General features: G+C 53.1%; 1 protein-coding gene across 2 annotated transcripts in view; it reads right to left on the bottom strand.

Annotated features, from left to right (window-relative positions):
* The window catches only part of COL26A1 (collagen type XXVI alpha 1 chain), a 176,478-nt gene extending 162,016 nt beyond the window's left edge, over window positions 1–14,462 (bottom strand). For both annotated transcript variants that reach the window (XM_030872096.2, XM_030872095.2), the window contains exon 1: window positions 14,174–14,462. In XM_030872096.2, coding sequence (XP_030727956.1) covers window positions 14,174–14,331 — 158 coding nt within the window. In that variant the 5' untranslated portion in view covers window positions 14,332–14,462. The remainder of the gene's footprint in view (window positions 1–14,173) is intronic.
* Window positions 14,463–14,810: the final 348 nt, after the last annotated feature.

Below are 14,810 nucleotides of genomic sequence, written 5' to 3'. Positions count from 1 at the left end.
TGCCAGCAGCCTCTAGAAGCTGGAAAAAGCAAGGAAACGGATTCTTCCCTGGACCCGACAGAAGGACCAATCCTGCGAATACCTTTTATCCCAGGGAGACCCACTTCAGGCTTCTAGCCCTGAGAACTGTAAGGTAATAAATTTGTGCGGTTTTAAGCCACAAAGTTTATGGCCATTTGTTACAGCAGCAGTAGGAAGCTAACACAGCCTGCAAAGTGGTTAGTCCTTTCCTGGATACTCTCTGTGATCCGGGCACTCTGCAAGAACCAAGAGATACAGCACCAAACAAGATCCCTGCCCTCGGAGAATTTACAGTCATAGCATAGACAACTATTAACTAATTATGAATCAATTAATTAGAGGATTGACTTACAGTTATCATGAACTTCTAATATGAGAGTAAGCTCTGAGGGCTTAACAAAAGGACCTTACCTTACCTTGTGGAGGGGGGCCAGCAAAAGTTTCCCTGAAGATGTGATGTTTAAGCGGATCTCTAAGCTTTGAGCAGGAACTAGCTAGGCCAAGAAAAAGCAAAAACTGATCAAGGCAGTGCAAAGGCCCTGAGGCAGGAAGCAGCTTGAGATTAGAAGGTAGCCAGTGATGAGCAGAGCACCCAGAGAGACAAGAAGCAGGCTAGACGGGGTTGGACTGGGCTCCCTCCAAGCCCCTGATATAGGGGTCTCTCCCATCAGTTCAGCTGCCTTTCCAGGAAGGTACGTATTCAGAGCTCTTGCACGAAGACTTTCAGGATCTGAGCTAATCGTCATCGTTGGCTAGGGGACAAAAGAGAGAGAGAGCCTGGCAAACCCTGTAGAGGCCCAGGATCCCATGACCCCAGAAATAGAGGGTGTCCGGGCAGGTTGAGACCTCTCAGAAGGGAGAATCAGCGGTCTGGCCAAGTCAATCAGGGAGGGGCAGGAAGAGGTAAGTGCCGATTCCCCAGATAAGCCCTTTCAGGAATGACAAAAATGTCAGATGCCAGAGGCAACTGGCGGGGGTGCAGACAGCTGGAGCCAAGTCAGAGGGAAACTGCCACCTTCTCCCCAAAGGCCCTGGCGCCTCCGGGGCCAGCAGGGCCGCAGGGTCAGCGGGCAACCTGCAGCAGGGCCAGATTCCAGAAGGTACTCTCTGGGGAAGAGGGAAGCCTGAGCCTTTCACAATGACTCCAAGCAGAGAAGCCCCTCTGCCGGGCCTCCTGCGTGCTAGGAACTGGGGGACTTCTCAGCAAATGTCACACAGTCCCTGACCTTCCAGAATGTGGAAGGGGGAGGGGACCAGACCCTTTCAAAGACATAAAATGTTTCAGCTGCAAACTGCAGCCAGGCATGGGTGCAAACAACACCACACACACACACACACACACACACACACGCACGTGCGCGCAGCAAACATCCATCCTCCGGCAAGTGTTGGTGCCCCCAGGCTTGTTCAGAGGGTGGACTCGGGCTGGAGGGAGCTGCAAAGGTGGGGGCCCTCGGCCAGGGAGCAGGTTGCGCTGAGTAATAATGAGCCTGCATATTTAATAAACACATTTCCTCATTTGATCTTAGCCCAATCCTATTAGTTTCAGGTTACTTGTGAGGCGTTGAGTCAATGAAGGGAAGCACTGGCCTGACTGTGGGTCCCCCGGTCCCTTCTCCCCCATCCTGGGGCCACACAGGGTCCCCTCAGCTGTCACACTCCCGGGACACAAAGCTCCTCAGAATTCCTCAGCCTCTGACTCGCCACGGGCATCTCGGGACCCCAGACCCTCCAACCTGCTCCCCAGTCATACTTTGAGGGCGACCCTCTGTGTTCATCCACCGCCCCACCCCACCCAGTGGTGGAAGCTGGGAGAGAGGACCAGCCCCCATCCCTCACTCTTGGCCTTGAAAACCTGAGCGGGCTCTCAGGGATTCCGAAACCCTGACAGGACCCTCCCTTCTGTGTTTCTCTGGCTCCTCCACAGCACCAGGGTGGGCAACTGCAGGGCGAGGTTGCAAATGACCCCAGCCAGAGGTCCTCTGCAAAAGGCAGAGGGCACCATAACTGCTGAGGCATTTAACCTTGACCCACTAGGCCAGCGTTTCCCAGAGCACCGCGTCTGGAACACCAACCAACACGCTCCCCAGAAACGGATCCAGTGGTCCCAGATGTCTGCGAAACTCCTCTTTTCCCCAAGCTTTGCAAGGTCCATCATCACACTGCCCACTCTGGGAAAGCCTTTACCATTTCATGGGGCTGCATAGAGTGTCTACTAGATACTGTTCTAAGCCCTATATGAACATTAACTCATCGAAGCCCCAGAACGACCTGAGGAAGTAAACCCACGCCCATTTTACATATGAGACTGAGGCACAGAGAGGTCAGATGGTTCGCTCAGGGCCACCCAGCGCGGGGATTCAGACCCAGACCGCCTGGCTCCAGAGCCTGGTCTTCACACCCTCCCTCTTTCTGAAGGAAACCCTTGAGCTTGGTTCACAAGCATTTCCCAGGCTGCTTCTCATAACTTCCATTAACACCTGACGGAACAAGCTTGGCAACATCGTTACAGGCAGCAGGGGAGCCGGCAAAGGTCAGCAGTCAGCTGGCCAGCTCTGACCTTCCCGCCCATCACTCCGGACGCGGCTGGGGGTAGGGCAGACAGAGGCCCAGAAGGTGGGAGCCCCCGCCTCTTGCCCAAGTGTTACAGAATTAACCTGGACTGGGCCCAGCTTCTTTCAAGGTGGTCTTGTCCAGGCCACCAAAGAAACATGTAGACCCTGGTTTCAGGGAGGCAGGGAAAGGAAGCCCAGGCGAGGAAGCTGGGGACCCCTGACTCTTCAGAGAGGAGAACAGCGCGCCGTGTGTCTCCTTCCATAGGATCTGCTTCAGGGTTCCTGAAAATCCTCTAACAGTTAGTTATTGTTACTCTATTCCCCTGCTCCAGGCAGAGCTGGTCTGGGTCCAGCTTGCACACTCTCGAAGCAGCACTGAAGTGTCGGACCAGTTCAAGCCAAGAGAAGCCTGCAGCCGTGTTCTTATTGCCATAGGAATTGTTTCTCTGGGAATGGATTTTAAAATAACAGAGAGGCTGAGGGGGGAGAGGTGAGCCAGAGGAAGGGCGAGGAGATTCAGAAAACCCCGGGGCCTTAAGAAAAGGCCTCACCAGATATTTACATCGAGGCCATTCCATGTGATTTTCCACCCAATCCTACTTCAAAGGAAGAAGCAGGACCCCCTAAAGTGGGTGGCCTCTGTGGCTCCCCTAAATGTGGCTTCCAGAGCTGGCCTGGTGGGGGGTGGAGCACAGAGAAGGACCTCACTCCAGGACCTCTCAGAAGGACAGAACTGCCCGGGGGCAGAGGCCACCCCCTCAGCTTCCCAGAGGACAGAGGTCAAGGCACTTGTTCACTCACTTGCTCAAAAAGCAACCACGGAACACCTGATACGCGCAAGCCTGCGCTAGATGTTAAAAATACAAGTATTTTACAAAAACACAAGGTGCGTGAACACCACGCTTTGTTGCCTTTTCAAAGCTGAGAAAACACTGGGGAGTCTTTGCAAGGTTCCAGGAAGCAAAACAGCCAGCTTCTGGCATCCCACAGGCACTGGGAAAGTCCAGGAGCCCCAGGCTGCAACCTGTTCTGGCCTGTCCGTGGTCCAGCAAGTGGCCAGATGCTGCCAACTGCACAGACTCTGAGCGCTCGTCGCTCGGCGGCTCCCTCCCCACTGCCCCAGCCCTGTTTCAGGGTTCCTGACACTGCCTGTTAGCTGCCTCCCTCCTCCGGCCCCATCTCCTCCATACCAGTAACGCTGACACAGGACCCACTGTGACCCAGCCTCGACCCAAAGCCCAAGCTCCTTAGGGCTGGCAGAAAAGGGGCTTCACCCTCAGGGCCCGAAGGCCCCACCTGCCCCACACTCCGCAGCCCTTGGTCCAGCCACTCTGAACCCAACTGCACAAACCATAAATGTCAGACACCGTCACGCCTCCCAGCCCTTACACAGCTGTCCTGTCCACCTGAAATGCCCCCCCAGTCACTGCAGAGAACACCCCCCCCTCACCCTACAAGACCCACTTCAAACGTGATTCCTCTAGAAAGGCCTTGGCATGTAGCCTTGGTCCACCAGGCCAGCGTTTCCCAAGGTACGGAGTCTGGAACGTCATCCCAACAAAAGGATTCCACAGCCTCATATGTTTGCAAACCCCCCCCCTTCTTGGCAATCTTTGCAAGGTTAGCACACCATACACCACAAGCACGAACAGAATGTTTAGTACATATTTCTCTAAGCAATTTATTAATTTTAACTCATCTAAGCCTAGAATAACCTTATGAAGTAGATCATCCCCATTTTACAGAGGAGAAAACCGAGGCACAAAGACACGCCAAACTCCCACACACCTAACTCCCCTAAACAGGTACTTGTTCATACATCCCCTGCCTACCTGGCCCACTTTGCACACATTTGTGTCACAGCAAATTCCACACTTGCTCCTGGGTCTTCCCCAACCAACCTCCGAGCTCATCAAGGGCAGAGGCTGAGTCTGAATCAGCAGTCATCTCACTACCCCCAGCACCAAGCAGGCAGTAGGTGCTTGTAGTAACTTCCTGAATGTAAGGCTCCAGGGAACCTGGATCCAGTGGCAGGGAAAAGGGGGTGGGGTGGGGTGGAAAGGGGATCATTCACCCCCCTGGAGTTTACAGAGAACCCCTCCCATTCAGGGCTCAGGGCAGAACACCCCTTCCCCCATGGTTCAGCCCCCAGCTTCAGCCTACAACCCACCGACAGTGGGATCGGAAAAGGTTGGGTGGTTAAATGCCCAGCCTGGATAAGCTCACATGTCCAAGAGGCAAGGGTGGATGGCGGGCAGCCCAGGCTCAGGGCACAGGCCCGGCTCATGCACTCATGTCCCAGGTGGGCCCGTCAGGGCCATGCTAGGGACGAAACAGGTAGGAGAAATGATTCCATCTGCGGGGAAGGAGAGCAGGAAGTGAGTTCTCGGTACAAAAACCACAAGCAATCACAGATACAGGAGGCGCAGGGAGCCGCCCACAGAGACGGGAGCAGAGCAGTCCAGGAAGACTTCCTGAAGGAGGGGGGGTGTGACTGCCCCCAGAAGAGGATGGATCCGAGGTATGGGGTGGGGAGCGGAGAGGCCAAGCACCTCAGCTCAGCAGAAAGAACAAGAAAGAGGTTTTGGAGTCAGAGTCTAGAGAACCAGGCAGGGGAACTGGGGTGATGGGGCCAGAAAACCCCTGAATTCCCCCAGGGCACGGGGTCTCCCACTGCAGGTCGTAAGCCAGAGGGGCTGTGGAATCAATTTTCTGAGTCTTGGCAGGCACTTTTTTATGAACTAGATAGAGCACCATAAAAAAGTAAGTATCACATATGGTAATAGTAAGCATGATTCTGTGAAACTTATTTCAGGGGTATGTGTGTGTGCATTTGGGGGGGTGTGTGGGGGTGTGTGTATGTGTGTGTAAGTGCGCACGCATGGACTCAGGCATCATATAAAAGGTATTTCCTACTATGGGTCACGATGAAAGAACCTCAAAAAATTCTGTTCTCCACGCAGTGCTTCCTAAACCTGGTGGCATCCAAAAAAATAAAAAAATAAAACCCGCTTGGGGAGGCCATTAAATACAGCTCTCAGGACCTAGACTTCCTGAGTCACGTGTGGGTCTGGATACCCAATTCTTTAATCACCCCAGTTCATCGTGATGAGCCAGTCAGCGCCCTGCTGTATCTAAAACCAGCTAAATAATCTGTGGGACTCATGGCAAACTGAAGTTAAGGGACCCCTCATTCAAAAAGCTGGGTCATTAAAGACAGTAAAATACAAAGTGTTTTCCTCTCTTCTGGGGTCTCTGTCTCTCCGTCTCTCTCGACCTGTCATTTGTTTAGTGTTTCATGTGTGCTCCCTCGTGCACAGGGATCTCTGGGGGGCAAGTGCAGACCCCTCCCTGCAACCCCACGGTGTGTAAGTGCGCGTGCCACCCTTCCCACCAGCCAGCGGGCTGAAGCACAGCGCCCCGGTCCGGAGCAGGAAGTGAAGCCAGGCGTAACCCCTTCCCAGGGGCCCACTATCGTACGACGGATGGGCAACGCTTCAGGGTACTGCGATCTCTCCCCAGGACACACTAGGATCGGTGTGGCCAGAGGCTCTCCCCTGCTGAGTCACCCTTTGAGCACACGGTAGCACTGCCAGCCCAGGGCAGGGACTGCAGCCGCCATGTCCCACTCCAGGGTGGCACAGGGTGCGGGCACCCAATCCCAACCCTCTCTGAGCCCACACCCAGGCTCCAGCCAGAGGCAGAGGGTGGCAGCGGGCACTGGGCAGGGCTGGAGAGCGGGAGGCCAGGTGGACCTGGGGTGCCAGAGGGGTGGGGAGTGAGTAGCGGAGAACCCACCCCAGGGAGACGGTAGGAGGTGGTGAGAGGTGGGTCATGGTCAAAGCTGAGGGTCAGTTTCCTGGTGCCCCATGGTCCCATCGGACTTCACTTACAAAACACATTTAAGAATGAGAGTATCGAGAATTTGGAGATGGTGAGCGCAAAGCATTAAACTCCAAGCGTGGACCCTGCTGAGCATTGCGCCCTGGCCTCTGCACTGGTCAAATGGCCCTGCCTGGGAAGCCGGGGGTGGGGATGGAGAGGCTGGACCAAGAAGAATGGGGAGGAAACAGCGCGGTCCAGCACTGTCATCATAGCAGGGATCAGACCCTTTCCAAACCTGACTCCCAGAGAATTTCTCAACGGAAAACCGTAAGCAGTAGTAAGTTCTGAAATCCATCCCATCGTTTCTTAGAATAGTCTGAAAATGGGTAAATACCCCAACGTCAGGCCAGAATATAGCTGTGCTTCTAAAACAGCACGAGCAAGTCCCTGGGAGCCACCCTGAAGCCTCCTTCCCCAAAGCCCCCCGTCATCTCTGAAAGGGGTCTTTACATCCACGCAGAGTATGGGACCCCTGCCACTGGGACTGCAAAGTGACCCCCCGTGGGACCCACATCCACTCTGGATTCAGGGCCTTGGTGGGTCCTTGGTGGATGCGATCCGGTTCACTCCACACAACCGACAGAGCCCGACTCTCTTCTGGGCCCTGGGCTGGGTCGCAAACAGGCGGGTGATTGTCCCACCTGGCGCTCACAGTCTAACGGGGGACATGGCAGGGAGGACACGGGAAGGGAACATCTGGACACAGCGTAGCTCTGTCACCACGACGCAGGCTTTTTTGACCGTGGACATCTGGGGAAAGGCTGTCTAACTTTTGAGGACTCAGGGCACACGTGTCCTTGCTCCATCCCCAAGACTCACTCCACATCCCCCCAGAACTGCCTTAAACCTGGGCGAGAGGAGCCCCATCCTGGGCACTGAGGTTTCAAGGACCCCAATCTGGCCCCTCTCCAGCCACACCACACCGCACAGGGCGAGGAGACCATGGGGCCGAGGGGACGTGACCCTCCAGAGACCACAGCCCCCCTTATGGAGCAAAGGTGGGTACCCAGGGGCCTGGAACTCCCTCCCCAAACAGCTGGGCACACTGAAGCAGGAGGTATGGCCAAGTGGCAGTTGTCAGGGTAAGGAGAGGGGGTTCTGGGCTGGACTAGCGTGTCCACGGGGTGTGGGTGAGGCCTGACCAGGGCGAGGTATCTGGCAGGACACGGAGGGAAGGGGAAGGTGGCTCTTCCTGCACCGCCAAGTTCCCACACAAAATTCATGGAGGCAAGACTTCTAAACCCGAGCCTCGACCCCACCCCCAGGAACGAGAAGGGTGTGTTTGTCAAGGTCAAGGTCAATGACAGAATTTATTTTATGTAACAGTCCGTAAGCTTGAATGATATCTTTTAAATATTTAGACATACACTGTATGGGCTTCCCTCTGTACCCTTGCCCCAGACCCCTCAAATGAGGAGTGGGTCGGGCTGGCAGGTGGTATAGGCCAGGGAAGGCCGCTCTCACCCCCACAAGGCTATTTGGACCCAGCATTATTGCAGTGTCATCTTCAAATGTATCCCAAGAAAAACATGCTGATGGGAAACAAAATGGTGTAACTTCTATGGCGGGAAATTTGACACTATCTGGCAGAATTATACGTGCATTTACCTTTTCACTCGGAAAATCCGCTTTCAAAAAATGCATCCTAAAGATTCATTTGCAAAAATATGAAATGAATAACTCACAAGGCTATTTATTATGGCATTACACGTGACACAAAAGGTTAGAACGACACGATGTCTATCAGTAGGGGACTTGCTGAAAAAAACCACAGTCATTGGCACCACCGAGAACTACAGAGCTACAAAAATGAATACAGGAGGGCATTCCCTGGAGGTCCAGTTGTTAGGACTCAGCGCTTCCCCTTCAGGGGCCCGGGTTAGATCCCTGGTCGCGGAACTAAGATCTTGCAAGCCGCAGGGCGTGGCCAAAAAAAAAAAAAAAAGAATGCAGGAGATGAACATTCTGGTGATGGCTGGACAACCCTCTGAATGTATTTAATACCACCAAACCGTACACTTAAAGATGGCTAAGATGGTAAGCTTTACGTGTATTTTCACCACAAATTGTCAAATCGTGAAAAACAAAATAAATGCAGAAGCTATCTATGCCCCGATCTAGAGCAATCTCCACAGTACAATGTGAAACAAAAAAAGCCAAGTGCACAACAGTGTTACTAGTACCACCTCTGCATAAGAAAAAAAGGAAGGAATAAACAACAAGGTTCTACTGTATAGCGCAGGGAACTATATTCAATATCCTGTGATAACCACCATGCAAGGAACATAAAAAAGAATTATGTATATGTACACATACATATGAATCACTTTGCTGTACAGCAGAAATGAACACATTGTAAATCAACTAAACTTCAATAAATTTTTTTTAAAAAGAAAGAAGACACACACACTTACATTTGCAAAATGAAACAATGGAAAGATAAATCAAAAATGAATTCAAAACATGATTCCCTACAAATAGTACATAAGTGGGAAATTATTTATGCAAGTATTCCAGTAATTAAATGAAAAAGAAATGTCAGAATTAGAATAGGACCGCTTTGTAACCCTTAATGAAATAATGACCTAGGCAGTGATCATCAACACCTGTTAACATCACAAGAGGAGAGATGACAAGATGTTGTGTGATTCCTGATATGATTCTTTTTTTTTTTTTTTTTTCCGGTATGCGGGCCTCTCACTGCTGTGGCCTCTCCTGTTGCGGAGCACAGGCTCCGGACGCGCAGGCTCAGCGGCCATGGCTCACGGGCCCAGCCGCTCCGCGGCACGTGGGATCTTCCCGGACCGGGGCACGAACCCGTGTCCCCTGCATCGGCAGGCAGACTCTCAACCACTGCGCCACCAGGGAAGCCCCCTGATATGATTCTTAATGGAAGAATGCTACACAACCATAGAGGTAATTTTGCCCAAACAAATAATAATAATAAGGAGGAGGAGAAGGAACCAAAATCCAATCGAGCCTCCCCATCCAATTTCCAATTTTCTGGACACACTGAGGACAGGGCAACACGTTAACAGGCACCATGAGGATATAATCAAACAAATCCTGAACAAGGAAAACGCTATCAAAGCCTAGTTTCTTCAAAATAAATTACAAAGTAAAGAGAGCAAAGAAGGAGGGAACCTATAGGCAGTGGTATTCTGGTGAAGGTTTGACACCCAGCTCTCCAGGAGAAAAATGTCATGCTCTCCCATATTAGTCAGCTCAGGCTTTCATAACAAAACACCAGAGACTGGGTGACTTAGGCACCAGACATTTATTTCTCAGATCTGGAGGCTGGGAAATCCAGGATCAAGGCTGATTTAGTTCCTGGTGAGGACCATCTCTTGCTTGCACACAGCAGAGTTCTCTCTGTCTTCACATGGGAAGGAGAGAGAGAAAGAGAGAAAAGGCGCCCTGGTCTCTCTTCCTCTTCTTATAAGGGCACAAATCCCATCATGGGGACCCCACCTTCATGATTTCATCTAAACCTTCATCTTCATAATTACCGCCCAAAGGCCCCACCTCTAAATACCATCACATTGAGAGTCAGGGTTTCAACGTATGAATTGCGGGATGGAGGGAATATAAGCATTCAATCCATAACACCTCCGGATATGATATAACACGATGCACTGGACCAACTATAAAGCGTTCTTGTTCTCCCCCACCACCGTCAAAAAAAAAAAAAAGATCCTAAATCTAATCAAACGTTTACACCTAATCTCTAACATAGAAGAGATACAGGGCATAGAGGACCCAATTATTTACACCACTGGGAAGCAGTCAGGCAAATCTAGAACCTGGGATTCTACAGGACAACTGGCCGTCTTCACCAAGTCAATGGCAGGGGGAAAAGCCTTCTTTTATTAGTTTCTTAAAAGTATTTATTTGTTTGGCTGCGCCGGGTCTTAGTTGCGGCACACAGGATCTTTAGTTGCAGCATGTGGTATCTAGTTCCCTGACCAGGGATCGAACCCAGGCCCCCTGCACTGGGAGTGCAGAGTCTGAACCACTGGACCACCAGGGAGGTCCCTGGAAATGCTTTCTTTTAAAGGAGAGGACTCTCCCGCAATGAAAAAGACTAAAGAGACACAACAACCAATAAGTGGACAGGAAGTTGAAGGTCAAAAAGCAGTGAAGATGGCTGGGCTGTGGGGAGCCTTCCCCCTGCCACCACTTGCCAGAGCAGAGAATTCTAAAGCGTCTAAGAACTCCTCATTTGAAGTTGGCTTTCCAGGTCACTGTGAAGGTATTACTCATCAAGGTTAGAGGATAGGACCTACTTATTTAACCATCCGTTAGCTTGATTCATAACCTGTAGATATTCAGCCATGTAGTATGTGGTCTCTCTTTGTTCTCATGCCTCGGGTCCTGTACAGAAGGAATAGGTTTATGGAATGCGTGCCACTCTTCAGGGCAGAAGCACAAAGCAACTCTGTCCCTCATCCCCTGTCCCACGAACCCGCCCTCTGGGTGTATTCATTCCTTCCTCTGCTTAAAATCCAGGCAGGTCCCACCACTCTTCTGGTTTCTCTTAGGAGAACATTCCCACTCCAAGAATATTAACTTTTATCCAAATTAAAACCTCGCCATCAACAGCTGGGAGATGTGCACCCCGATGGGGTGCGGGGCCCCCTTTCTGGTTCTCACTCCTCGTGCCCGGAAGACTCGCTGCTATGTTGGACCCTTTAGGGTTGGATACAGATATGAGGAGCAGACAACAGACAAGACTTCTAATCACCATCTGTGAAAGGGAGGGAGGGAATGATCGGGGGAGGGAGGCGGGGAGAAGAGTGAGATATACATCCATTAAAGAGTTTCACCAATGTGTTATCCTTATACTGGGAAGTTCTTCTGGGAAGAAGGGCTGGGCAGCTGAGAGGCTCCATCCTTGTGCAACCCTGCTGGTCAATTAACGTTACATTTCCCTTTAGCTTTCATTTGGCATCCGAACAGCACTGTGGATGACAAAAGTCATGAGTGGCCCAAACACAGGGCTGCAAGATTCTACTGGAAACAGGCCTCTAAGGAATTGGGGTCCTCTTCTTTTTGCCAAAATAGCTTCATCAGAGGGGCCCACCCTGGGCTTGTGATGGAGGTGAGCAGAGCAGAGCATCCCTGGGCAAAGCAAGATGCCCCCAGCACGTGTTAGACACAGACACCCAGCCCAGGAAGGTAGGTACAGATACACACACATACACACACACACACACACACACACACACACACACACACACACACACACAGAAAGGAGAACACAAACTGCCAACAGGAGCAATAACCATGAAATAAAACTATTTGTCGAGAAACAGCCCTATAGCCCTGCCCATCAGCTGAAACCAAGCCACTGTAAACACATGTATGGAGCCAAGCAGAGGCCAAAGCTGTGAAGAGCCCTGTGCCAAACGCCGTCCCCAAGGCTTCTGCTTCTGGAGCGAATAACACACAGGAACATGTGACACCAGGCCAGCTCCAGCCCATAACTTGCCCGGACCTGAGTCAGGTGCCTGCAGTGCCCACGCAGGGCTTGGCATGGAAGGGCTCAGTTACAGTCCGGAACACCCATCTCAAGCATCTGGAACCCGCCCCAAGTCCTTAACACCCCCCAATATCCTATTCAGAAATCCATTTTCCACAAATTCATCCAGATCCTCCCTGAACCTAATTATACCTTCTCCCTGCTCCCAGCCTGGTAGAAAGAGTTCTGGAAGATTACATTTGTTTGGGCCTCTTTTTATTTGTGCTAAAACTATCCTTTCCAAGTGTCTCTGGAGTCCCCAAGTTCCAGCCCACCGAACGCCAGAACCCCCGTCCCCATTCACTGGCTCCCTTCATGGACTTCCCCTCTGGCCCCTCTCTGCATGCAGAGTCCAGGCTGCAGGAGGCTCTGCCCCCACCCCACCCCCACTCCCAGCCCCCAACACACACACACTTTTGAATTACAAAAGTAATACATGAATATACCCTCCTTGTAAAACATGCAAACAAGACACAAGCAAACAGAGGGAAAAAATGGGAGTCCTCTTTCACTCTCCCCTAGTCCAGCCCCAGGTCTCTCCCTATAGGTAACTGCTAAAAATGGTTTCCTACCAACTTTTTTCCTGGATATAGATAGATAGAGAGATAGAGAGATAGATATCTAGATATAGATCGAATTTTTTTTCATAAGTGAGATCATGCTATACATATCATTCTGCGATTTGAGAAGCTGAGTTTTTAAGATATGCTCCTATGCAAGCGTGCAGAGTCCACACTACTGTGGGTGTTTGGAGAGTAATACTAATAGGAGCCTGGGAGAAGTACTTCCAAACAAAATGAAGGAAATAAAATTGCATGCAAAATTTTCCTGAAACACTTTAAATGCTCTTCTGAGAACCGCCTTATCCAGCCATTAAGTGTACCGCTCTTCTCAACACAAAATATCCCTGTCTCCTTGATACAAGACGTTGCCAGAATTCATCTTGGTAGCCCTCCCTAGCTTGGTAAACACCATGGAGGACAGAAGAACTGGGACCTTATGGAGCAAGGTTTATGGACCTTGCTCCATAAACGATAAGCAGAGTGGGGCCATAGAAAGGACAGGATTTGGAGAAAGAAGACAAGAGGTGAGCCCTGAGTTGCCACCGAATTTGAGGACCTCTCTCTGAGCCTGTTTCCTCCGTTAAAGGAAAGATAATACTCTAATAGCTAACCCTGGGGTGGTGTTAGGATCAAAAGAGATGGATGCTACCAATGCATGTTGTGTGTTCTAGAAGGCTATTACAGCCGTGTGAGGCGTAATTACTATTAAATGGGAAAAGCTAAATTCGAATGAGTTACGCAGACAGGGATTTGGCAACTTTTACTTGAGTACTTAACGCGTTTTCTGGGGGAATTCAACCACGGATTGAGAAGTTGCTGCCCTAACCGTCCTGGGGTGGCCAGGGCGCCACCTGCCGGCGGAGGAGGAGGCCGCGGGTGGGTCCGGGCACCGCGGGCTCCGTGACCCTGGCTCCCTCTCCGACCCCACCACGGACTCATGCGATCGGAGCCGGCTCCACGTTCTTAGGTGGCTGGGGAGCCGCAGCCGAGGCTCCTCCGCGGGCCCAGCCCCAAAGACCGGACGGAATCGCCCCTCCGGTGTCCCTGGCGGCCGGCGTGAGAGTAGGGGGCCCGGATGCAAGGCCTTGGCATCGCGGGAACCTGCTCCCCAACACAAAGCCCCGGCCGCGCAGGTGAGCTCGGCGGAGCCACGTGAGCCGGTAAACGTCCAGGAACCGAGCCACCGAGCCCCAGCCAGCCACGGTCACCCCTTCGCGCGCCCCCGCCGCAGGTCTGAGCCACCTCCACCCGGATTCGGGAGCCGAAGGGGCGAAGGTTGGGAGAGCAAGGGAAGGAAGTGGGGGTGGGCGCGGCCAGAGACCACATCAGTCCCAGCCCCGCACCTTCAGTCTCTCCGCCCCGAGCCCCCAGCCCCCACTGTCTGTGCCACGATCACCCCGCGTCCCCAGCCCCCCCAGTCCTCGACCGCCCCACGCCCCCAGCCCCCAATCCCACCTTCCCAAGCCCCAAACCCCGCCCCCGCGCCCCAGCCCCAGACGGCCCCGAGACCCGGCAGCCCGCGCCCCCAACCCCCAATCCCAAGATCCCAAGCCCCAAACCTCACCTCCCCGCGCCCCCAGCCCCGGGCTGCCGCGCGCCCCCAGGTCCCGCCGCCCCCAGCTACTCACCGGCGGCTCCCGTAGCCGCTGCCGGGAGAGCCGGAGCCCTGCTCAGGATAGCCGTGCTGCTGCAGGGCTGCGGCCGGGAAGGGGTAGAGGAAGCCGGTGGCCAGCGCCGACCCGCAGAGGCAGCAGCACGCCCAGGGCAGAAGCAGAGCCAGCTTCATCTTGCGCGGCCGCCCGCGGGGACCCGGAGTCCCGGGCGGGAGGACAGTCGGGAGCGCACCGACGGCCGGACCGAACCCGCGGCCCCCGCCGAGAGCCGAGCGAGCGCGCCGGTGAGCGAGCGGAGCCCAGGTCCGAGCTGGAAATGTCTGGGGGGCGCCCACGCCTCTCAGGGCCGCCTTTTCAAATTCGGCGAGGTGGGCTCTGCGCCGTCAAAGGGGGCGTGGGGCTTTCTCATTAACCCTCGGCGGTCCGGGGCCGAGGAGGCGGCAGTGGCGGCAGAGCTGGGGTTCCTCCTCCGCTGGGGGTCCGGGGAGCCGCGCGCCCCGAAAGCCAGATCTTGTGCCTGGGTCCCCAAACACACGCTCTTTAGAACCTTCCCAACCAAACCCTCTTCGGGTCGCAAGTGCTTACGGAGCACCCACTCTGTGTCTGGCAAGTTCACCTGGGCAATGTTGTTTAATCCCTACAGCACTGCTCT

The sequence above is a fragment of the Globicephala melas genome, chromosome 15 (assembly GCF_963455315.2).
Source record: "Globicephala melas chromosome 15, mGloMel1.2, whole genome shotgun sequence".
Lineage (NCBI taxonomy): Eukaryota > Metazoa > Chordata > Mammalia > Artiodactyla > Delphinidae > Globicephala > Globicephala melas.
Note: the sequence above shows the minus strand (reverse complement) of the source record. Positions and strands in the feature narration are given on the sequence as shown.